Raw genomic sequence first — 25281 nt, 5'->3', positions numbered from 1 at the left:
GCTTGATCTCAAAGAACAGGTGATGGCAGTAGGAGTTGTTTTCTATGTTGCTGGTGGGAGGTGCCCAGCCACATTCCTTTGTAGACAAGCACAAACTAGATATTTTTGAAATTGAAGGTCTGAAACCAGCCAAAGAATTAATCCTGGTCTGAAAGGCATATGGTGAGAGTATAGCCAACCTGGCTGGGGTGTTGCCTTCTCAACTTTGTTACTTTTTAATAATCCTAGAAATATCTCATAGGAAGAAGAGTCTTTGTGAACATCTTGAGCCACATTCTTTATGCTTGAAAGGGCTCAAGTCCATGTTGCTATTAATATTTTGTGCACTTTGGCTAACAAGGTACTGGGCAGAGGCTTCAGCCCCTACCACTAGGTCTCGTGATGAAAGGTCAGCTGGATGGGCCCGACTTCATCACCCAACCAAGAGGCCTCATGACAGAGAGGGCACAAGGCCTGGGCGTGGCGGTTCTGGGGGCTCCTCCTGTGCACAGCCAGGCCAAGCAGAGAGCCCCAGCGGTACCACAGTGTGTTGTTGGGCTCTGAGCCGGCAGCTCTCTCCTGCATCAGAGGCTGTAGACCTGGCTTTTCACAAACAGGCTGTGAAGCCAGAGAGACTTAGATTCTCATCCTGGCCCTGCTGCTTACTGACTGTAGGGCCTTAGGCAAGGAAGCCTCAGTTTCCTCATCTACAAAACAAGGCCAATAATGTATGTACCTCAGGGTTGTCGGGTTGTCGGTTTGTCAGGATTCAATGGATTGGAGTCTTTATAGGGTCTTGTTCTGTTGGATCTGGGGTCCCAGTAGGTTTTATTGATTGGGGGAGTGGGCATCAGAGAACCTTTCTTCAACTAGGAAACTTCAGCCAAAGAACCAAGGCAACAGATATCTAAATTTGAAGCCAACTACTCTTTGAGGATTTACCCTGAGTTCCAGCAAGTTCAGCTGCTAGGTAAGTAAGCATTTAAGGGGTCCTGGAAGTAAGATTTCTTGGAAGAAGCAGCAATCTCTTACTCATCCCTGATTATCTCGGACACAGAGTGGTGGATGGAGCCCTCGTGGTTTAGGGGCTTGCTGTTGGCATTGCTGGACAAGAAAAGGGAGCCAGGAGAGGCAAGTATCTTCCATAACAGTGTCCTGCCAGTGGAACAGAGACCTTGCTGAGGGAGGCCAGTGGCCCCGCACTGCATGGGAGGAGGCTAACTGAGGTATTGTGTGTCCTGCTGAATGCCACATGTGTCCTTCCCTCTGGGAAGCCTTCCACCCGGGCAGGGCCTCTGGGGCCGGATGTGGAAGGTAAACAGGCAGTCCTTCTGCTCTTTACCACAGACAGGCCCGGAAGGGCCCCAGTCATAGCTTTCATCTCAGGAAGCCCTGAGGTCTTACCAGTTCTCCTAAAGCAGCCTCATTGTCCCTTTGCAAGAGCATGACCAGGTGCTCCAGCTCCTTGGGCACCACTGGAAAACCAGTGTGGCCCAGGTGCTGATGCTGACATTTGAGCAACGGCTCTTCCTTGGCCTCCCTGCATTCTTTTGACCCCCTTCAATCTATTCTCCACAGGGGGGCCAAATGGAATCCTGCTTGAAATCTTCATCGGTATCCCTTGCCCTCAGGATCAAATGTGCAAGTCCTCAGAGCCTGCAGGGTCTGTTCTCTCCTCTCCCACTGTCGTCTCTGTGCTCCAGGCACACCAGCTGCCTCTCTGCTCCTGCCTCCTGGGGGCCTTTACACAGGCCCTTGCCTCTGCCCTTTTCGCCCCTCAAATCGCTACCCAGCTCCTCCTCATTCTTTTTTTTTTTTTTTTTTTGAGACAGAGTCTCACTCTGTTGCCCGGGCTAGAGTGCCGTGGCATCAGCCTAGCTCACAGCAACCTCAAACTCCTGGGCTCAAGCAATCCTACTGCCTCAGCCTCCCGAGTAGCTGGGACTACAGGCATGTGCTATCATGCCCGGCTAATTTTTCTATATATATTTTTAGCTGTCCATATAATTTCTTTGTATTTTTAATAGAGATGGGGTCTCGCTCTTGCTCAGGCTGGTCTTGAACTCCTGGGCTCAAACGATCTGCGCACCTCGGCCTCCCAGAGTGCTAGGATTACAGGCGTGAGCCGCCGCGCCCAGCCCTCCTCATTCTTTAGAGTTCAGTTTATACTCCACTGTCTAGGGCAGTCATGCCTGACGCTTCCGGCCTAGGTTCATTCTGTCTCTTAGGGGCATGCCCATCACCTCTGCTTCTCCTCTTAACTCTTACCATCCTTTGTCTCTCCATGCCCTACGAGACTGTGAGGGTCGTGAGAGCAGAGAGAGAATCTGTTTTGTTCACTGCTATGTCCCTAGCATTTGGGACAATGTCTGACATATGTAAGTGCTCAACAAAGAAATATTCACTGAATGAATGGATAAATAGCCAATCAGACAGGTAGAATGGACCTGCCACTCATCCGTCCAGCCACTTGTTTGAGCACTTCCCATGGAACAGCAACCATGTTTGGTGTTGGGGGTAGAGAGAGATCAGTCATGGTCCATCCTCTGAGGAAGAGTGTACTGTCACCCTCCAGGTGCAGCTCACCTCTGCAGGCCTGCTGTGCCCCATCTGAAAGCTGGCCGTACAATAAGCTGTGTGCTCTGGAAGGTCGGAAGAAGCCCTTCCTTGGGACGCTTCTAGACCCAGCGGGGCAGCTGTTTGTCCTCGCAGAGTTCTGCGTCGGTGCCTGGTAGTCACTAGACACAAACAGGATGCTTTTTAAGTGGCCAGAAAAGGGGGACATCACTGTCACTTGGAGAGGTGGGACTATCATTGTTAGAACAGAAAAATTCATCCTATTTTAGCAAATATTTACTGAGCTAGGTGTTTGTGTGTTTATGGGTCTAGGTAGCAGGGACACAGTGGTAATCGAGAGGAGAAGGCCCCTCCCTCAAAAATGATATGTGTGGCTAAAATGCAGGAGGCCTTTTTTCTTCTTTTTTTTAAACTTTTCATTTTTATACAGAAATTGCTACCTATAGATAAAATTAGCTTATATAGAAAAAGAGACAACAAAGTGTTTCATTTCTAGGGATAGGTAAACCCTTAAAACATAGCCCTGTGGTTTAGTTGGCTGGCCACCTTCCTGAAACCTGGCTTACTCTCACACCACGTTCTAGGGCTGCCCACTTGTCTCTGATTATTGAGCTGAGCCTTGAGATGTGCAGTACCAGGAAAGGAAGAGCAGTCTGGCTGTCTTTGGTGGCCATTGTTATTTATGGGGCATTGGCAGAGAAGTCAATACCATGGAAAATCTAGAGAAAGACAGAGGATACACAGTGTGGTTGAGCAGAATCCGATAGCTCCTCGGCTCTCACTGGGCCCTGGGACTCAGAGCGACACAGCCGCCCTTTTTCTCTCTGCTGTCTGGCTTGGGTTTGGGCTTTGTCTCCCGTGTCCCTCCACACCTCCTTCACTGTCAGTGGCGACCGATCCTGGGGAATCAGCCACTCTGTGTTCCCCCGAGTCCTTGCCCCTGGGACCTTTGCTCTGTTTGGGAGACAAAACCTGAGACTGTTTCTCCTTTTAAATGCAACCTTGTTGTGCAGGAGAGGAGAAAAGCAAGAAAGGGATGGCTTGTTCATTTGAGGATAGTGGGGTGTGCTCTGATACGCCTTTGAAAAGGGCCCAGCTTTGCCCCAGCAGCCTTTGCAGGATAGGAGGAGGAAAACACAGGGAACTCGGTGGGAATTTGAAGCTGATGTGTTGGGTGGGAAAGTTCAACTTTTACCTTGGAGCAATCGAGTCTGTCTTTCCCTTGTAGGAAAATAGAATGGTCCTGTATGGCCCACAAGCTGGCTTATATCCTGGGAAAAGGGAACGCGCTTGGATATTGGCCTGGGTACATTTTTAAAATGTGTAAGCCTTTGGTTGCGGATTCCATTTTCTCACTTCCCAAATACTTCTCAGCCCCAACAAGTCCAACCGACTTGCTCCTGCAAAGGTCTCTAGAGACTGTCTACTAATTTCCTTCCCTGAGGATCTGCACAGCACCCCTTAATCAGGGTGTATTAAGCATCTCCTGTGTGCTTGGCACTATGTTAGGTGCTCGGGATACAGGTGGTGGTCCCTGCTGCGCTCTTCTCAGCCTCTCTGCAGTACATGCTAAACGCCCGGACACATGTATGTGCTGTGTGCAAAAGTGGGGGGAATCCTTAGGTACCCATCACCCAGCATCAGTGATGATTAATGTTTTGCCAGACTTGTTTCATTAGCTTTTCCCAACAGACTCCCCCCAAGACATTGCCCATAAATGCTTTTATATGTTTCTCGAATAGATACGGATGTATATATTTTTAACATAACCACATACTTATATTTGGTGCTTCTGAACATGTCTTAAGGAAAAAAAACAAAACAAGAACTCCTCCCCTTGACTTCTTGACATCACATTCTATTTCTCTGACTCTTCTTTCTCATCTATTTGAATTCTCTCCCTCTACCTATCTCTTAAACGTGGCATCTCATACTGTCCTTTTTCCCTGGAGGACTTTACCTACTCCCTCCCCTCAGCCTAAAATACCCTGTGTGGGGGGTGACTCCCATGTCTTTAGTCCTGGCCTACTCACCACGCTCCATGGCAATTATTTGCTGACATGTCCGTCTCCCCTATCAGACATCGAGGTCTGTTGTGGAGGAACCTTATTTCTGCCCCCATCCCAGCACCACGCCTGACCCGTAGTTGGAGCTCAGGAAATGTTTTGAATGAGTGGCTGAATGAACTCACGTGTGAACAAATGACTTTTTTGCTGAGTTTTAGACTGAAGTTTCCAAATGCCTGCTGGTTGTGCAGTACAGTAATTTCAGCATGTCCAAAACCAAACTCATCGTGGAGTCCCTCTTCCTAGGTTCCCGAAACCCGGGTTTGACATTGCCCCAAACATAAGTCATCTAAGTCAGAAACCTTGGAATCATTTTTTGACTCCTTACCCTGTAATGGAATGGGCACCGAGGTTTACTTACTTCTTTTTCTCAAATCTCTCAGAATCCTAACCTTCCTTATTTCTACCATTGTCCTTACTCAGAACTACATAGGGTGCTCAGAAGTGCAGATTGTAAAGCTGTGGTGCTGGTGCCAGCTACCTGAGCTATGTGACTTTGGGCACGTGACTTAACCCATTCCTTGAGGGTTATGTCCGACACACAGGACATGCTCTGTTGTTGGCTCTCATCACCATCTGTGTCCATGTCTCCCTCAGTGGCCTCATAACTGGCCTTACTCCAGTCTCCTAGTTTGTCTTGGTGGCTCTGTGAATGTTATCTTTCTGGGATTCGTATCTAATCGGGTCACCCTGAGAAACCTTCTCCAGCCCCCACTACCTACAGAACAAGTTCTGAGCTCTTCAGCCTCTGCCTTCAGACCTCAGCTAACACTATCCCCTGCCACTTCTCCTGCGGTCCCCAAACGTCTGCACTTTAGTGGGTTTTGCCCTTGGTGTTCCCACTATATGGAATGGCCTTCCCAGGTCACCACCTATTAGCACTCTTCTTTCAAGGCCTGGATCAGGTGTCACCTGACCTCCGCTGTCCTCGTATCACACTGCCCAGCAGTGACTGGCTCACCAGTGTCCCTCTCCAACCGGACTGTGCGCTTCTTAAGGGCAGAACTGTCAAGGTCTCTCCCAGACACTTTGCTTGTGCTGAAATTCAGTTCTCCGGGTCGATGGGAAGCTACCTGAAGACAGATTTCCACTTAGTAGATGTTTAGTTAAATAAGCTGAGAATTCTCAATTGTCTTTGCCTTTGTTTCTTTTCTTTTTCTTTTACTTTTTTCTTTTTTTTTTTCATTTTCTTGTTTAACTGCCATTGAAGTTAGAGAGAAGCTTATGGCAAGGGGTTTGTTCCCACTGGAGAATGGCTGCCTGTTTCGGCAACTCTGCTGTGAGCTCAGGCTGCTTTTCTCTGGTCTCTGTGTCAGGTTCCATCTGTTGGCACTAGGCCAGACGCTAGAATTACAGCCACATTTCTCTTTGGGGGAAATTCGGGATACAGGCTTTCTTATCTTCCCTTTGTTGTTCCACCTTACAGAAAGAAGCAGGCCTCAGCCATCTCAGGCTGGACCTGCGGCCCCGTGTGGTGTCTGCCTTCCAGCCGCCTGCCACCCACAGAGCAGAGAGGGTCAGAGGCTGCAGCAGGGGGGGAGAGGGATGGGGTTTGCACATCAGTGGAACCAGAAACTTCTCTGAGCCCTTCCATAGCTCAGCCTGACAGCCCTGTCCTCCTGTCCATCCAGTGGATCGTAGGGGCTACTGTGGACTGGGCCACAACCATTTGGAACAGATTTTGGATGGAAGATTTGAGATTTAAAGCAAAAGATATTTTCCAGCAGAGCAACTGCTTTTCCGATGGTCTCGAGTGGATCTGCCGTATCATAAAATAGACAGAGGAGCTGTGGATGTTACATCTGAGTGGGGGGCACCCACCCTCACCCCTGGCACCCCTCAAGGCAGAGTGCTGTACTGGGCAGTGGCCGCCTCACGGTCCCTGGCCTCCTGGAGGTGATGGTTCTGCTGTAACTATGGCCCGAGCCACCGCCCTGCCTTCCACGCGGGGAGGGAGTGGGTTCTTCTCACACCAAATATCTGGTCATGCTGCTCCCCCATGAGGCCCTCTAAAGGCTTCCTGTCATTCGTAGGATAAACCCCGCGCTCACCCTGGTATGTGAAGCTGCCTGTGAACCAGCCCTTCACGCTTTTGCTCTCTCCCAGCTCCCTCTGCGCCAGCCATGTCCACCAGGCTGTCCTACCTGGTGCCTTTCCTTGGAATGATCTCCCTCCTACCCTGGTTGGCTCTTTGTATTTATTCGGGCCCAAATGTCACCTCCACAGAGAGGCCTTGTCCCCATGGGCTGACCTTGGTTCCCTCCCCTGCCGAATGCCCCCTCCCAGTTACTCTCTGTCAGGTTACTCCATTTTGTGGCACCTCGCCCTGTCTCATTGTCTTGTTTTTGTCTGTATTGTCTCTTCCACCAGAAGATGAGCTTCATGAGAGCAGGGAAGTTTGTGTAATCTCAGTGCTCGGGATAGCAGATGGCATGTGGTAGATGCCCAGGACATTAAGTTTGGGAGAGGCTCAGAGCAGTGATCTCCCCCTTCCAGGGGCTGTCTGGTACCAGCATTTTGGGGCCAGGCTAGGATGACTCTGTGGAGTCCGGTGAGGCCCAGTAATTTTCTGTGTTTTATTATTATTTTTTTAAGACAGTGTCTTGCTCTGTCACCTGGGCTAGAGTGCTCTGGCATCAGCCTAGCTCACAGCAACCTCACACTCCTGGGCTCAAGTGATTCTCCTGCCTCAGCCTCCTGAGTAGCTGGAGCTCACACCACCGTGCCTGGCTAGTTTTTTTGATGTTTAGCAGAGACAAGGTCTCACTCTTGCTCAGGCTGGTCTCGAATTCCTGACCTCAAGTGATCCTCCTGCCTGGGCCTCCCAGAGTGCTAGGATTATAGGCATGAGCCACTGCGCCTGGCCTTCTTTGGTTCTCATGCAGTATCAGTGTACCCACACCTAACCGTTTTGTTCCCTGCTGGCCTGAGAGGCTGTACCTCCCAGCACGGCCCCTGCCTCTCTTCCCTCAGGCTCCTCTGCGAGAGCGGGTGGTGAGGGCTCTCAGAACCCAGACAGGGCTTGCCGGTCAGCTCCGGCCTGAAATTGATTTCCTCCAGCCCTGCCTGAACCAGGCCCTGACAGCAGAGGGAGGGGTCTGAGCCAGGCCTCCCTGCCACTTGTGGGAGGGAGAATGATATAGCCAGTTGGCCCACAGGCCACCAACCTTTACCCCCTTTTTGTAAATGACACACAATGGCAGTTGGGCTGTACCTTTGTTTTATGAGTCACCAGTGATAGACCGTCATAAATTGTTATTTCCTATGCTTCAGAGCAGCTTTATCAGGCGTCCCTGCGTAGTCCAGGAAGGGATTTGATATGGGGTCAGTTAACACGTTGTCTTGTCGAAATCTGTCATTGTGCCCATATAAGGCAAACTCCTTAGGTTACTTTTTACCTTGGCAGAATCACAGGAATGTCAAGGTAACCAGGCCACCTCAGCATAGCTCTGATTCTCACCCGGTCACCTGACGTGCCCTCCCTCCCCCATGACTCACCCTGCAGCTCAGGGCTGTGCCTGCTGCACTTGTGGCTGCTGGAATCCACCAGGGGCCTCCTGGGACTGCCCTTGGTTTTGTATCTTCCTTAGAGTAGATCAAATGGGAGAAGCTACCTGAAGCACCTCGCATGGGGCCTTTCAGCAAGCACTAGAAATGGAAAGCAGCCTCGGCGAGGCTTGAGGTTAGTTAGGGGATCTTTCGGGTCCCAGCTCTGCCACTTAGCAGCCCTGTGACCATGGGCAGATTGCCCTAGCAGTTGGAGCCTTGTCTGTAAAATTAGAGCACTCAGAACAAATCCTGGTACACAGGAAGCGCTCAATAAATGTGTCATTTGTGCAATTATATTAGGGTAAGCCTTATACCCCACCCAATGATAAAAAAAAAACACCTCTTGCTGTCTTCAGCTAAGTCTCAGTCGTTGAATGGGGCGGTTTGAGATGGTACCCAGAGTCCTCAGTCCTCTTCCCTGCCATAATGAGAGCACTCAGGACCACTGAGGCCCTCCCTGGAAAACAGCCCACACGGTCACAGTACCAAACCTGCCCTGTTCCCCATCACCCCGCCCTCCACACCAAACAAGCCACAGCCCCTCCTCCGTTGTTCCAGGGCCAGGAGTCACATCCACCCCTGTGAGTGGCAGGGGTGGCCTTCTCCTCTGCCGTCACACTGCCCCCAGAGACAGCCATCCTTATGACTGCTGTGTGGTTTGGCCAGGCCTAGGTACCAGCCCCAGGAAGGCTTGTAGGTGGGGCAGGCCAGGGTGAGAGTCTAGCCCTGTTATTCTGCCAGGGCAAATGGTTTCACCATTTTTAATGGAGCAATTATGACTCAGAGGTTTCAGTCTCTCTATACTGGTTCCTCCCATTCCTATAATTACTCTTTGGCTATGGAACCATATTTTGGTTTTTCTTTTTGTTTTAAATCTTCCCAAGACGCTATTAATATTGTCCATCTCATATGTCCAAGGGTCTGAGGTAGATTACATATGGTAAAGAAACAAAGACCCTAAATCCAGAGTGATTTCTTAACCCACCAAAACTGTGTACCCCATACCATCCTAGTGCCAGGCAGTAGAACCAGCACCTACTCACCTGAGGCTAAGGGCAAGGTTGGAGAAATCTTAACACACCACTTGCCTCCTTGCAAACTCCAAGCATGGAATTTTTGTTCTGAGGCACCTCTTAGATGGACTGATGAGTTCATTCACCCCCTTATGCAATACTTGCTGAGTCCTGAAGTGGAGCCTGGCTGAGCCTTGGCAAAGGGCACGCAGGCTGATGAGCACCAAGCACCTCTGTGGGCTGGGCCCCGCCCCCCTCCAGTGCTGTTCCACTCTTAAGTGAGGGGAATTGATCATGCAGATAAATGCCCTGAATCCTCCCAGTGCTCCAGACTCACCTGCTTTTGAAAAGCATCTTTTTAACCCCAGGTTCAGAGAGAGGGAAGCCAGAGGGGGCAGAGTATATGTGAAACAAGGGCATGTCTGTGACGCTTGTACGTACCCTGGGCTCCTGTATCCCTGGAGTGGGTCAGGATCACAGATTTCCAGACTAACCTGACTCCACCCTAGTCATGTCACTCACCCCCAGACACCCTCTCTGCTTTCGCCGTAGTTTCTCTGACCAAGCCATGTGGACTGTTGGATCAGAACCACCCCCAAAACAAGGAAAAAGATCACCAAGGAGGAGGAGTTGCAGTTGTCAAAGGCAAAACCCTTATCACTGTTAAAGATCACTGCTGGGCCTGGGACATTCACTCTTCTACCAGCAAGGCCCAGTTTGTGAATAATGTGGACACCAGCAAGAAACACGCTGCCTGCTAGGGAGACGAATGGAGCAAGAAATGGGAGTGTTTGTCCCGCTACGGATGCCCCTTTCCTATGGCATTCTTTACCTGGAATGATCTGTTGGGGAGCTTGAGGGTGGAGGTGGGCATCTATAGTCCAGAGGTGTGTGGGATTAGCACTTGCCTAAACTACAGTTCCATCAGTCCCCCTTCTGACCTCTTCTCCCCAAACACCAAGTGCCCCTTGTCTGGATGAGCAAATCCCTGGGTCCATTAGTCCAAACGAAACCATTAATTCTAAAGACTGGGCCTCTTACACACCTGTTAGGATTCCAAGCCACACAGTACCAAGGCCAGAACTGACTTACTTGGCTATCTTTTTGAAGGATCAAAGTTTAAACCAGATGATCTTTAATCCCCACCCCCACCCTGAAACCCGAGCTTAGCTGTAAGTAAATGGGGTTTTTGTAGCTCAAACTCCCTGTTCTTCAGGTGAAGGGCCCTGTGTGCCCGATCATTTCACAGCAAGATGCCACATGGGGCCGGAGGAGGTGGAGGGCAAGGCCCGAGCCTCTGCTGCTGCCCTAATTTTAAAATGCCTTTTGGGAGTGGAAGTTTCCTCTGCTAAAGGTAGCTATTTCAAGGTAGGCCTCACCCAAATCTTCTTCCTGGTGAGAAGCTCTGCTTGGAGGGCTGAGCACTGCCTTCTTCCTCTGCCCTGTTGGCCACTCTGCCTTCAGTGCAGACCCACGTCTTCCTGTGCAAGCAGACTGTGTGAGGAGGGCAGGCTCTTCTCCCTTAGCGAGGACCCAGTTCTGTGGAATGTAATCCGAGTAGCTTTGGGTGAGTGGGTTGGTTGGTTTTCTGTGTGTGGGCTGGCTCCGGAAAAGTCTGAGAAAAGAGGCTCAGACTGGGGGCCTCTCCCAGCCCTGGGCTGACCCCTGTTCCTCTGGGGTTTCTTTTAACTCCAAGGGTCCAATCTAGTCCAACAAATCTAGTGGTAAGGCCTTTCTGATTCTACCTGGGCTTCAGATCTCTCCTTTATGGAATGAGGGGGTTAGATTAGAGTGGTGGTTCTCAACCGTACTTCGTATTAGACTCACCCAGTCTTTGTAAAATGTCATTGTCCAGGACTCACCTCTAGGGAATTTGATTCATTTGGCCTGTGGTGAGGTTCAGGCATTTTTAAAAAGCTCCCAGGTCCTGTATATTTATTGTCAATTGATTTGCAGCAAAGGTACAAGACAATTCAATGGGGAAAAGATAGTCTTTTCAACAAACAGTGCAGGAAAAACTGGATATCCACCAGCAGAGAACGAAGGTGGGTCCTACCTCACACCATATACAAAAATTAACTCCAGATGGATCAAAGACCTAATGTACAAGGTAAAACTCTTAGAAGAAAATACAGGTATAAATCTTCATGACCTTGGATTAGGCAATGGTTTTTCATATATGACAGCAGAAACACAAGCAACCACATAGAAATAGATAAATTAGACTTCCTCAAAACTGAACACTTTTTTGCTTCAAAGGACACTATTAAAGTGAAAGACATATTACAAATTATATATCTGGTAAGGATCTAGTGTCCAGAATATATAAAGAACTCTTACAACTCAACAATAAAAAGATAAGCCAGTTAAAAATAGGCAAAGGATTTGAGTAGACATTTCTTCAAAGAAGATATACAGATGGTTAATAAACACATGAGAAGATGCTCAACAGCATTAGTCATTAGGACACATCAAAACCACAGTGAGGTACCACTTCACACCCACTAGGTAGCTATAATAAAAATCAAATAATAACAAGCATTGGCAAAGATGGGAGAAATCAGAACCCTTACATTGCTGGTGGGATTGTAAAATGGTGCAGCCTCTTCAGAAAATAGTCTGGCAGTTCCTCAAATTTTTAAGCATAAAGTTACAATGTGACCCAGCAATTCCACTCCTAGGTGTGTATACCCCAGGGCAATCGAAAATATATCCACATAAAGCTTGTACATGAATATTCATAGCAGCACTATTCATAATAGACAAAAGGAAGAAACGACCCAAATGTCTATCAGCTAATGAATGGATGAATAAAATGGATAAATAAAATAAAAAGATATGTCCTTTATCATTCAGACATATAAAAGGATGAAGTATTAATATATGCTACAACATGGATGAACCTTGAAAACATGCTAAGTGAGAGAAGCCAGGCTCAAAAGACCATATACCATATGATTCCATTTGTATGAAATGTCCACAATAGGCAAATCCACAGAGACAATAGGTTAGTGGTTGCCACAGGCTGGGCGGGAAGGAAAGTGGGCTTGACTGCTAACAGTTTTGGGGTGATGGAAATGTTCTGAAATTAGTGGTGATAGTTGCACAATGTCAACTAGAATATACTAAAACTGAATTTTATGAATGTAAAAGGGTGAATTTTATGGTATGTGAGTTATATCAATAAAAAAATACTGATTCTTCAAATGGTGTACATGTTCTAAAAGAGTACACGCACATCTATGATCCAGCAACTCTGCTACTAAATTATATAAGTTATCTGCTGCTGTGTAACAAATTGCCTCAAAGCTTAATAACTTAATATATATTCATTATCTCAAAAAGAAAGAGAAGCTTCCAGATAGTTCTGACACACAGCCAGGATTGACAACCGCTGGATTTGAAGGATCTCTGGAAGCAAGAAGAAGCAGCCCTGATAATTACATTCCTTTACTCATTTGGGAATTGGGTAGCTACTCTAAGGAAGGGAGGTCTGAGGACAGCCACTTTGTGTCAGCCACAAGACACAGCCGTCTTGTGCAGCCGTCAACTTGGGGAATCCTAGAAGGGTCTGACTTTACCATCCGTAGTGCTAATACCAAGGAGTGGCACCTTCCGGAATAGTAATGAATAACATCAGTTGATCACTTACTTCCTGCCAGGCTGTGTGCATTAGTGGTTTTTATGTTATCCTATTGAATATTCATCCTCATTTTACAAAGGAAGAAACTGAAGCTTAGAGAGGTAAAGTTCGTTTTCTGAGGCCACACGCACTTAATAAGTGGTGAAGTTATGATTTGAACCCCTATTTGTTTATACTTGAGAGCCTTTGCTCTGGAGCGCTGAGCCGTGCTGCCCTCTCTAGGCAGACAGGCTTTCTGGAGGCTTTGTCAGCTCCTCAGCCTGCCTCTTTCTAGCCCACCCATTGCTGCCCATGTTTGGGTCCAGCTCTGCTTGAACCAGGGTCTCTGCAAGTCCAGGGGCCTCAGAGGCCTGAGCAAAATGCTGTTAAGGACTCTGCTCTTCCACTGGGGTGGCAAGCCCAGACCATTTTCTTCCCTGGCTTGTCTATATCCCCAGGATTATTTTTGTTAACTTCTGAAAGCAAGCAGTTTTATCATTAAGTAGGGACCCTTACTAGTATAGAATGGGATTAGAAACCAAGTCCTAAACAGCTGGACACAAGGAGACCCAACCCTATTCCATTCATTCTTGGATTTATTGAGCACCTACTGTGTGCAAGGCACCATTCCAAGCAGTGGGGTCCTACAGCAAACAGGGCCCTCCCCTTGTGGAGCTCCTTGGGAGGGAGACTGGTTATGAACAAGGGACACAGTTTCTGACAGTAATAAGTGCAGTGAATAAAACACCACAGTAAAGTGATGGCAAGGTCAGGGAAGGCCTCCCGGGATGATGACATTGGAGGAAAGTCGTGAGTGATGATACGTAACCAGCCCTGTAAAGAGCTGTAAGAAAGTTCAAGACCAGCGTGTCTCGCGAGGGTGGGACTGTGCTCCAAAGTTGGTCTGTTGCAGCAGCAATGTGCACGCTTTCTGGTGCCTCTCAGAGCATTGGCCAAGGCTGGAACGTTGGCTGTGGGGGGGCTGGGGTGGGGTAAAGCGCTGGTTTCTGGATGGACACGCAGGTTCTTAGGAATGCTCACTACTCTACTCCGCAGTATTTATACCTCTCCTCCAGCTGGGAAGTAAGAGCTTTTTCGTGTAGGCTGAGAAAACTCCGAATAAGGCAACTTCAGGCGAGGACATAAGCAGCATTCCATATTTCACTGTAATGGCTTTCAGATTAGGTTATGTCGCCGTGGGGCAGGCGCACACAGCTTGCCTGCTTGGCCCCCGGCTGGGGTTGGGTGCTGGACGGGCAGCGCCTCGTGTCCTTGCTCTGCAGTAGCACTAGGGCTGATTACCCACGCTGGTGGGGGGTCTGCATCCCACATTGCTGTGCCCGTCTCATTTGTGGCCATGTCGTCGTGACCAGTTCATTTTCTGTTCTCTCGGCCTAGTCCCTGGTTTTTTTCTCCTTTAGGATCTGAAGGCAATGGCTCTTCACAAAAGTGCTCACATGTACAGTCTCACCAACTCCCTTGCCGGGCGACTGCCGCTTTGCTTGGGCTGCTGGTAACCCAGATTCCAGACAACTTAGCCATTGGGCTCTGAAAGCACCTTTAGAGTTGACGGTGAAGCCCGGGGGAGCGGTCTCTGCTTTCAGGAACTGAGAAGATGCCCCCCTGGGGCCTGGCAGTAGCCTGGCAGATGGGTGATAAGAAGGGCGGATGCCTACCGTAGGAATAAATAGCTGTCCCTCCCCTGTGTCCGAGCCCTGGACACCCTTCCTGAGGACCCGTGGAAGCAGGAACCATGGGCGGCATCAGAGGCCACAGCAGGCAAGGTGGGAGTTCAGGAGGTGGGACGGCGCCCTCCCCCTCAAAGCGGCTGATGCCCCAGAGGAGCGGCAAACCCAACACGGTATTTCAGAGCTGAGGTTTGAAAACTCCCAGGACTCCAGGGAGCCCTGTCTGGCCTCCGTGTTCCCTGAGGGAGCTTGCCGTGGCCAACTGCAGTCAGCCCTGAGCCTGGGGAAAACACACGCAGCCCGGTCCCTCTGGGCCAGCCCACTGGCCTGTGCTGTCCTGCTGAGTGGGTGGGTGTACCTAGTAGCTAGAGGCAGAGGATACAGCCTGAGACAGTGAACAGTTTTCCCTAAAATCTTGTCAGGCGCAGTGGATGGACTCCACCTGTGAGCGTCTGCCCGGCAGACAGGGATAGCGAAGCCTCCGGCCCTGCTCAGCGAAGCCTCCAGCCCTGCTCAGCGTGAGCAAGCTCACCCCAGCCTAGGATCCATCAGCCTGTTTCTCGGCCCAAACTGAGTTTACAAGAGACTCCTTTTATCCTGGGCTTAGTGGAATTCCAGCTTCCAACAGACATTTCCCTCCACACCGCCCCCTTCGGCACCAGAATGTGTTTTGTAACAGGAAGTCAGGAAGAAAGGGGAAGGGAAATTTTTCCAGCTGGGTCAGCCACATCCCACCAGAATCCTGTCTTCTCCTCGTGCGCCCCATCGCTCTGCCCACTGGAGCGCCAGTGGGTTGCCCTGTGTTTTCCCAATGCTCGTTACTTACTCAGTGACTGCCCCAGAGCAGAGCACTTTACCTCTTTGGGTTGGGGGAGGGAGTCATTGATGAATGGCTCATTAAAGCCCACTGCTGCCACATTCCTGCTTGCTTAGGTCACTCCTGAACAATATCCATCATTCATTCACCCAGCCGCCCCACATCCTGGCGGCTGGGAGGGGTCCCTGTGACACAGGAAGGACTTTATGGCCAGTGATCCTAGGGCCCTTCCCCCTCCAGCCCACAGTGACAAAGCAGAAACAACTCTTGGGGACTCCCTGAGCCCACCCTGTCCAGTTCCCCATGGGTCTCAGCACGTGGAGTGGTGACAGAGGACCCCAAACAAAGCAACAAGCTTGTCTGTCTTCTTCCTCCTTCTCCTCTGTCTCCCCCCAGTCACACCCTGTGCTATTTTAGCAGCCAGAGAGGACTCTTTCAACAGGCTGCCAGTGTGCAGGGGCAAGTTCTGAAGGCTCTCCTCTGCGGTTTTTTCACATGTATTCTCAAAGACAGATGTGTCCACATCCTTCCTTCCTCCCTAGATAGGTCAAGGGCTGGGTGCGAGCTCCCTTCGCAGGATGGCCAGGGACAGAGAGCAGCAGGGGCACTCTTGGCGCTGCTTTCCTGCCTCACCCTGCCCGGGCCACCCTTTAAGAAGCAGGCGGGTCTGTGGGGCACTGCCCTGCCTGCCTTGCTTTCCAAGCTCGCCTCTGGCCTGGGGGCTGAGGTGCAGCCGGGGCCTTCTTGACTTGGTGCTGCCATCTCTCCCCCTCGCTGTGCCCGACCACGCATTCCACTCAGATGTGGAACGAGTACCTGCCCCATGTTTGTGTTTATTAGCTGTGTGACATCAAGCAAGTCACTCACCCTCTCCCTGCCTCAGTTTCCTCATCCATCAAATAGAGATGATGATATTTCATGTGATCATGGGGTTGGAGGTTTTAAAGAGTTGTTAATATGTAAATAGTAAGAACTAGCAGTTATTACCTTTAATGTGCCCCCCCGAATGTAAATATATGTCTGTTTTGCTTCCTCCCGCGTCCAGTACATAAGAGGGCCCCCGAGCCAGTGTTCGCCAGCCAGGCGAAGGTGTTGAGTGCCTCTTAGGCAAGGTGCTGGGGCACGGCCACTGCCACGTTCCAGCTGGTCAGAGTCGGTGTTGCCCCTGGAAAATGAGCCGTGTCAGTGAGGCCCGCGTTTTGTGCCTTTCCTTCCTCTCGCAGACGGCCAGTAGCTCGCGTCCTCCCGATGAAATCGAAACCTTGAGTTTGCATTTTTTGGTCACGTCCTCCTCCTGCGTGAAGGAAGTTTCTCTTGGAGGCTGTTTACCCTCCTTTTCTCCTGGCCATCACATGTTGACCCTTGCCCCCTCCAGCATTTTCCCCACGCAGCAGGGGACAGCATGGCCTTAAGAAGGCCCCACGAGGCCAGAGACAAGCCTTACACTCTCCCTCCCTTCCTTTCTCCCTTCTGCTCTAGGGCCTTTGCACATGCTCTTCCTGACCTAGAAAGCCTCCGTTAGTTTTTCCTTAGTAACTCCTCATCCTTCAGCTCAGAGTTTGAGAATTGCCTCTTCAGGGACGCTTTCCTGTGTCTGCCGCTGCCACTCAGTTGGCACTGTCCCACCATGCCGAACACGCTCTCCAGCTCCCGTTACGGGGAGGGGGACAAATGCAGCATAATACCTAATCACGTGGCCTCTGGAGCGGGAGTACCTGGCTTTCAGTCCAGCTCTGTGTAGGTGTGTAACTGATGCAGGCAAGTCCTTCACCTCTTAGGCCCTCAGTTTCCTCATCTGTAAAATGCGGGCAGTAATAGCACCTGCCTCACAGAATCATTGTGAGGAAGAGAGAAGTTAGTACATGACAAAGTGCCTGGAACGGTGCCTAGTACGCAGTTGACTCTATGGAAGTTACTGTTATTTCCACTTTTCCTAAGGGTGTTATTTCTGTAGTTGAGTAGTTGCTTGATTAATGAGATTGGACTGGGCACTCCACGGAGTACAGCTTGTGTCTGCTTTTGCTCACTGTTACGTATTCAGCACAGGACCTGGTCCTTTGTTGACACTTAGCAAATGCTTTGTTGAAGAAATGAGTGTGGCCCAGGCCCTTGTGGAGCAGACGGGGCCTGTGCAGGTCGGGGTCTGTAGCTCACATGGAGAATTCTGCACGGTAGAGGGAGCATGGTGGGCGCACGAGGCCTCCATCTATGGAAACCACCTCTCCACGCGATCTGCCCCACACATCTTAGTCTAAACCCGGTAGGGAGAGGAAGCGTATAAGCACAGTGTTATTTATGTAACCAAGTAGGAAAAGTGATGAATTTTTAATGTCCCATTTGAACTCCAGCTCCTACTCGCTGGTCTCACTGCATGGAGAAACAGCTGTCCATGGTTGACTGGTTCACCAGAGGCTTCCTGAGCCTCTGGTGTCAGTAGATGCCCCTCATCTTGCAGGAGGAGAAAACAGGACCAAGCAAGGCACAGAGTGTGGCTGAGAGGCCATCACTGGGGTTCCTGAGCCTGTGTCGGGTTCAAGTTCAGGAGGGAGTTCTTCCTCCTCACCATCCAGGCTAGGCAAGCGGGTGTTCTCCCCCAGCACCTGCTCTCTGTTCTGCCTGGGACTCTGCTTCCAGTCAGGAAGACAGAGCACATGGCAGAGTTAGCATTTATTTAAAAATAGACCTTTCTTTGACATATGTATAACACTGACTACTTTAATCTGCCAGGCACAGTGCTAAGTGATTTACTTGCATTATTTTGTTTAATCATCATCTTAAGAGGAGAGATTATGGTCCCCATTCATCAACGAGGAAAACGAGGCTCATTGCTTGCCCAGGGTTACAGCAGATTGCCTCAGTGGCAGAGGCAAGGTTTGAATCCAGGTCTGTGCGACCCCCAAGGCAGAGCTCTTGTTTACTACCCAGAGAAGATGAGCAAGGGGGGGAGGGACGAGTATATGGAGGGTGGATAGTGCAGCGACCCTGTGAGGACAGGTGGCCTGAACCCGAGGGGCAAGGTTTGGGTGAGGAGGGGACCCTCTGCAGAAGGTCTCCTGCAGTCCCATCTTTTTTCCAAACCTCGGGGGTGGGCTGAGGGCCTTTGCAGAGAAGGTAAGGAGCAGCCAGAGTGCGTGTGTGTGCACGTATGTGCATGCCTGCTTCATGCCAAAGACTGTGTCAGATGCTCAAATGCATTTTCCCCCAGTTTAATCCTTAGAGCAACCGCAGGAGGTAGATTCTGACAGATCGACCTTACAGGGAAGGAGACAGGCTTGAGTAGGTAAAGTCATTTGGTTGGAAACATAGAAAGTAAGCGGAGAGGCTGCCATTCAAACCCAGTCTGTGCCTCCTCCGAGCACACAGGAGTAACCCACGCAGGCCGAGGCGGTGGGGTGCTGTTCACAGGCCCGGCCCTCCCTGCAGACCAGGTGCCTTGATGGGCTCCGGCAACACCAGCACCAGGGGGACCGGCCCTCTAGGAGCAGCCCTCTTGCGTCCTCAGGCTGTGGGGTGTGACTTGGTTACTTTGCTGCCCAATAGCGTCTTTTAGGCACATGCTAGAGCAGAGCCCCAGCATCTGTGGCCACTTCTTGCTACTGCCCTCTGCTCTACAGGGCTGCTGGGCTCCACGCCCGTGTGCCACTTGCTGATGAGGCTGGCTGTGCTCTGGGCATTATAAAGGCATGTGAAACGTACTTCCTACTGCCTCAGAGCTCACGTATGGTAGGAGAGAGAGCTCGTGTGCATGTAACATCCAAAAAGATAAAAAATGACTGGAGGATGCCGCAGAGAGCTGCCAAGGGCTGTGTGGTGGCGAGGGCAGGCAGGAGCAAGAGAAAGCACTCTGTGGAGGAGGTGGGCAGGACTTCTGAGACCAGGGCAAGGAGGGAGGAGACCCTGGGAGGCACAGGGCCCTCTAGAGAGCTGCCATTACTGAGCACTGCCGGGCGCTCTGCAGGTGTTATTGCCTCGAGTCCTCACACTTACCATGACCCAGGTGGTATCTTCATCGCCATGTTGCAGAGGAGACGGAAGTTAGGAAGACTGCGTAACTTGCCCATGTGAGTGGCGTAACCAGCGGTCTAGCCCTGGGTTGTCTGAATTCAGAGTTGTGTAGGGGAAGCACGGGAGATGGGGCTGGGAAGGCAAATCAGTGTGTTCCTTAATGAGAACCTGCTTGTGGCTCCTCCCCTCAAGGAGCTCACAGCTGGGGTGGGGGACAGAAGAGGAAACACAACTGTTAGAGACCAGGGAGCAGGGCGCTATGGTGCGGTTTGCACAGGGGGGGAGCATCCAAGGCAGAACCTGGTCAGAGGAAGCTAGTGGTGCGGGTCTCCTGAAGGCGCTATGCTTGGGCTGAGTTTTGAGGGGTGGGTAGGCGCTGGCTACATGGCGAATCAGAAGCAGGGCAGAAGTATCCTTGGCTGGGGGAACAGTATGCCACCAGGAGGAGTCTCTGTCTCCCAGGCAGAGGAACTTTCCCTGTTGCTGAGAGGCAGGGTAGGGGTGGTCTAGCTGCCTCATGCCGAGTGCACACTGTGGTACAGCTTATTAATTAGGCAGCTGCTTTGTCGAGGAGGGGGCCTTGTGTCAAGTCTCTGTCTGAATGAGCAGGACTGATGTCAGTTGTCAAAACACATGGTGCTTGGCCAGAGGCTCTGTAGAAGCCCCTTGTCCCCCACATGGCCTCAGGCTGCACTGTGGGTGTGGAATGTGCTCTTGCATATCCCTGGCGGTCAGCCCACTTCTACACCGGCCCCTGCAGATGGAGGGGGCAGAGTGGGGTGCGGGGTACAGAGGCTCCTGTGAGAAGCAGAGACTTGGGGTTTTTCCCAGACTGCTGCAGGAGGGCTAGTTTCCCCAGAAGACGTCTGGGCGTGCTGGTGTTACTGATCTGAGATGTTCTTGTGGGCCTGATGTCTGGTGACATGGACATGCCCCAGCTCGCAGGGGCGCTCACCTGGCCTTGGGTGTTCTGCCGTCATTATTGGTCTGTTCTGGTTTGGGATGTAGACTTCTTGTTCAGGACCCTCCCTGCCTTCCAGCCCCTTCATCTTACAGCTGATCCTCAGAAACTTTCTCCTCAGATGTGGCTCCCTGACCCCAGTGGAGTGTCTGCCTCCCACCAAATTGCTTCCAACAAAACAAGACAAACAAACAAAAACCTGGGACCTGTGCCCGAGTCAGCACTCCGTCTGAGATGCACTGCGTCTCAAGTTCCGTGAGGGCAGGGACCCTGCCTGTTGTTTCCGCAGCTCCAGGCCTGGAGCACTCTCAGGGCCGAGCGAGCAGACCGCAGCGGGAGCACCGTTGTCGGATGCGTGTACTGGGCTCCCGCGCGGCAGCTCGGTGTTGCGGAAAGAGCACTTGTTGCCAAGGTTGGCAGACATGGGTTCAAATCCAAGCCCTGCCATTTACTATCCGGGTGATCGTGTGGTGGGTTGTTAACCACCCTGAGCCTCAGTTTCCCCATCTTCGTGCCTGGGACACTGTGAAGATGGGAAACTGTGTATATAGTGTGGATCTGTGTATATACTGTGTATATAGTGTGGCCCCAAGCAAGTGCCTGTGGTGACCGCTGTTCTCCTGAGGCCAGGGCAGCGGCCCAGCGCTGTGGTGGCCCCGAAAGCCAGGCCGAGTCTCACGCCTTGTTCTGCTCCTGCAGACCTTCACGGCATGGTGCAACTCCCACCTGCGGAAGGCAGGCACGCAGATCGAGAACATCGACGAGGACTTCCGAGACGGGCTCAAGCTCATGCTTCTCCTGGAGGTCATTTCAGGTGAGGCTTTCACTGTCGCAGTGCAGCCCACACCTGGAACAGGTGCCCATTCACAGCAGCCCCCAGCGACGCTGTCCCCCAGCTGTCCCATCGCTGCGAGGGAGGTGGGGGCTGGAGCGGCTTGGTGGGCCAGCGGGGAGCAGAGGGCCTGGTTTTGGAGAGCAGAGGAAGCTCTAAAGCTTCTCCCCGGCCCCCTTTTTCTTTCCGTGCATCTCTCAGGGGAGCGGTTACCTAAGCCGGAGCGGGGGAAGATGAGAGTGCACAAAATCAACAACGTGAACAAAGCACTGGACTTTATCGCCAGCAAAGGCGTCAAGCTGGTCTCCATTGGGGCGGAAGGTGAGTTTGAGATGAGGCAGCCAGGGTCTAGCTCGGTTTCTGACCTTCAGGCTCTGCGGCATGACATCTGCACTCTGAACAGAAGTTTCGTTGGTGGCAGAGCACTTGGGGCGCTTAAAGCCCCAATACGTAGTCGGCAGGGATCATAATGACTGCCCTTGATATGATGTTGGGCTCACAAGCTCCCCCTACCCCACAGAATACAGGCAGGTGCCGTCCGAATCTGGGAGGTGCAACGCCAACCTTGAGGGCCAAGCTCTCCCCGCAGGGGGAGGAATGGCTTTGACTCACACCAGGTTGCCGTCACTAGTCCTCCTCGTGCTGAGCCCATTAGACAGCCACAGACATGTGACGTGGCTTGTCTCCATGCCAGGAGCACCTTTGCTCTTATGCCTTTGTCTCTATGCGGGGGGGGGGGGGGGGGGGGCACGAGGGGCCCTGTGTCAAGCATTGGGGCAGGGAGTGCAGGTCCAAAGGTCAGTGCCAGACTTTGTTCTGGGTGCAGAAGCTCAGAGAGTTGGTTCCTCTGACCACCCCAGGATCCTTCTGTGTGGACACCCAGGACCATGATATACCACCCCCAGGCCCTCACACTAGAGCGGCAGGCTCTCAGCGGGGTCCAGCTTGAGCTCCCAGGCGCTTTCGGAGATGAGGCGAGGCCTGATTGAGCCCAGCAGCCTGAGCTCACAGTTCCGCTCATTAGTCAGAGCAGGGTTTGTACACCCTGACGTCCATGTTGTCCCAGCTTTGAGAAAAACAAAGAAAACTAATTGCCGTTAATGACAGGGCTCTGAGAGTGTGGCCAAGACTTCAGGCCAGAATGTGTGTACTGAGTTCCAAGGCTCTGCCCCAGCCCAGGACCTCTCTGAGGAGAGGTGCCAAGCCTTGCATGCCACAGTCCGAGGTGGTTGGTGTTTGTTTAAAAAAAAATCAAAACCCAAAAATTCAGTCAGGCCCTGAGATTTTCTGTCCTTGCATGGATCTTTCCTCCGGGCTCTGCTCCAGCCTTCTGCTTCTCACAGCTGCATTTATTTTGCTCACATGCTAGTTTGTAAATACAGAAGGGGTCAGAAGAGAGACCCGTGGCAGTCATCAGTTTTCATTTGGAGAAAAACTCAGTCTAAAAATGTTCTCTGTTCGTGCCCAGATTGGTCCGTTCCCAATCCCTGTGAGCTTCGGGCCTTGGGACACAGCTGGAGGGCAGCCTAATGGAGATATTCCTTGGCGTTCAGAGCACCTGAGAACCCTTGCCCTGTCTCCTGTCCCTCCACATGATCTAGCAGTTGCAGGAGCATGGCTTCCTTGGGGTTGTGGAAGTAGGCAGGAGCCGGAAGCACAGCTGCAGGTCGGAGAAGCAGCTGGTGGATGTGTCATGAGAGACACTGTCTTCCTCTCCTCACAGGAACTCTCTAAGCCCTGCGTGACCAGTTGCACCTGTAGCCGCCTGGGTGTGGGAGCTGCGGCCTCCCCTCCAGATTGTGCTCGTCTCTCTGGCTCTGAGGGAAGAGCTTCCTTCGCCCCACCCTGGGAAAGGGCAGATGGCTCTGCTTAGTTTCTGGTCTGGGACTCTGAACCCTGGGGCAGGACCAGGAGAGATGCTGGGTTCCTCCCTTGCGTCTGGGCAGCAGACTGAGCATATTTCCTCATCCTGAAACCCAAAGTTCAAAAGCTGCTGTCAGCCACAGGCCCATGACTATGCTGTGGGAGCTTCTCCACTGTGGCTAATAGAGCCCCCCTTCCTCTAGGTGTGTCCCTGGGGAAGGCGGGCCCCATCCTCTGGATGACCACTCCACAGGCTTCCAAGGCGTGACAGGGTCTCCTGCAGTGTCCCTCACAGCCTTCTGCAGTTCTGCAGTTAGCTCGGGAACTCACCCCTTTGCCCAGCCCCTCCCCTCCAGTGGCTACAGCAGTGGAGCCCCTCCATCTTCTTCGGAAGCCATCTTGCCATGCCCCCGAGTCCGCGAGTAGTTGAGGTGTGGGGAGCAGACAGCATTTCGAGGACTGCCCTAAACACACCTGGCTGTTGGACTGCGGGACGAGGCACTGACTTTTCTTGCCCAGTGGCAGATACACGCTGCCCTGAGCCTTGCAGAGATAGTTGTTCTCTAAGTTGCTGAGGAATGTGTGGTCCAAGCCCTTCTTTCTCACTCCCAGAAGTTTGAGCAAATGTTTGCCTTTAGGTTAGTTAAGAAAGCATGCAGCCTAGCAGTCTGGCCCGTGTCCCCTGCTCTCCCCTTTCTGACACAACAGCAGCAGCATGTGTTCCTCAAGGGCCTGTTCCAGGCACTGGGGACACAGTGATCAGAGCAGCCCTGCCCTCCTGAAGGCAGACAGCAAACAAGTAAACAAACCAACAAATACGGGATTACAAATGGTGCCCATGAGTGAGGACAGAGCAGTGGGCCGGGTAGAGAGGACCTGGGCAGAGGGCAGGGAGCTCCTTGGGAAGCCATTTTTGAGAGGTGACACACAAGCAGAGGCTTTTAGGATGAGAAGGACCAGCCATTTGAGGGAAGGGGGATGGGGGCGCACTCTGTGGTAGACAGAAGCTTTCCCACGTGCAGAGTGGGAGTGGCTGTTACTACTTTCCCTACTGTTGTTACATCGGACACAAACCCGAAGTACCTTTAAAGACGACTGCCTTGCTGCTGTGTAGAGGTGGACTCAGGGTACGGCGGAGGTAGCTGCAGCAAGCTCTGGGAGAGACAGCGGTGGCCTGGACAGGGCGGCACGGTCAACAAACAATAGTGCAGTGTGTGCCTTCCCTGACTGACCGCAGCTTAGAGACAGCCGTCGCTGCCCTGAGCACGGGGCCGGGGTGCTCACCCGCTAGTTGGGAGGCACTTGCATAAGGTGCGATTACACACAGAAAGGTGAGTGTTATGGGGGAGACGGGAACAGAGGGCCAGGCTCCTGAGCTGTGTCAAGAGAATGAGCTGCGGGCGGGCGGAGGACATCAACGCACAGAGGCCTGCAGGCCCTCAGCAGCAGCAAGGTGGGGACAGCAGAGCTTCCCAGAGAATGTTCAGGCACATCTTCTCCCCAGGAGGTGGAGGAGGACAGGCCTGGGTGGTCCCGTCGGAAAATCATTCAGAGCTAGTCTCTAGAAGGGACCGAAGGCTGCCTTCAGGGAGAGTGAGGCGTCTCACTTTAACAACCTTCTCCCCCCGCCCCCTCCCACGTGCAGAGATTGTGGACGGCAATGCAAAGATGACCCTGGGAATGATCTGGACCATCATCCTCAGGTTCGCCATCCAGGACATCTCTGTGGAAGGTAAGAGTTGGGCAGAGAACCACCTTTGCTTCCCACCCTCATCCACTCAAGTCGTGTGAGTTAGATTAGAATTCCTGAAGTGTTAGCTTTGTGCTTCAGGCCTCTTCCCTGCTTCCTCAAGGTCACGCCCAGGGCCTGGCCCTTCGCAGGAGTGGTGAGTGGGTGGCAGGTGAAAGGAGGCCCCTCCCCCACGGCCCTCCCCGCCTCCTGGCTCTGGCACCCACCTAGAGCACCTTGGTTCTCTGGGCCTCACCTCAGTGGACCCTCACCCCCCTGGTGAAGCAGGCGAGGATGGGTGGCCCCATTTTACAGTCCAGGAACCTGGGTCACAGAACAAACCAGTGATAGAGTTGGGCCTGGGCCTGGGCCTGGGCCTGGTTGTCTTTCCACTTGGCATCCCCGTCCTTGGACTTCTTCCTCCACACAGCTGGATCAGCTCAGGCCATCCAGGAGCAGACTGACTTGCTTCCACGCACCTGTGTGCACCGCAGGATGAGCAAAGCCGCCTGGGCCAGTGTGTAGAGGGAATGGGTGCCTTGTCAGACATGTTCCCTGCCCTTGTAGGACTCCTAGTCTG

At 51.9% G+C, this 25281-nt stretch overlaps 1 protein-coding gene across 6 annotated transcripts in view; it reads left to right on the top strand.

Annotated features, from left to right (window-relative positions):
- Nucleotides 1-25281, top strand: part of ACTN4 (actinin alpha 4) — a 70719-nt gene that overhangs the window by 22501 nt on the left and 22937 nt on the right. For 4 of the 6 annotated variants that reach the window (XM_045532093.1, XM_045532090.1, XM_045532094.1 and 1 more), the window contains exons 2-4: nt 20977-21091; nt 21311-21430; nt 24618-24704. In XM_045532093.1, coding sequence (XP_045388049.1) covers nt 20977-21091; nt 21311-21430; nt 24618-24704 — 322 coding nt within the window. Of the gene's footprint in view, nt 1-523; nt 708-852; nt 950-1036; nt 1111-20976; nt 21092-21310; nt 21431-24617; nt 24705-25281 lie in introns of those variants that run through there. The other 2 variants (XM_045532091.1, XM_045532092.1) reach the window with 2 other exon arrangements.

This window comes from Lemur catta, chromosome 19 (assembly GCF_020740605.2).
Source record: "Lemur catta isolate mLemCat1 chromosome 19, mLemCat1.pri, whole genome shotgun sequence".
NCBI classification, from domain to species: Eukaryota; Metazoa; Chordata; class Mammalia; order Primates; family Lemuridae; genus Lemur; species Lemur catta.
The sequence above is the reverse complement of the archived record's forward strand: the minus strand, read 5'-3'. Positions and strand labels throughout refer to the sequence as shown.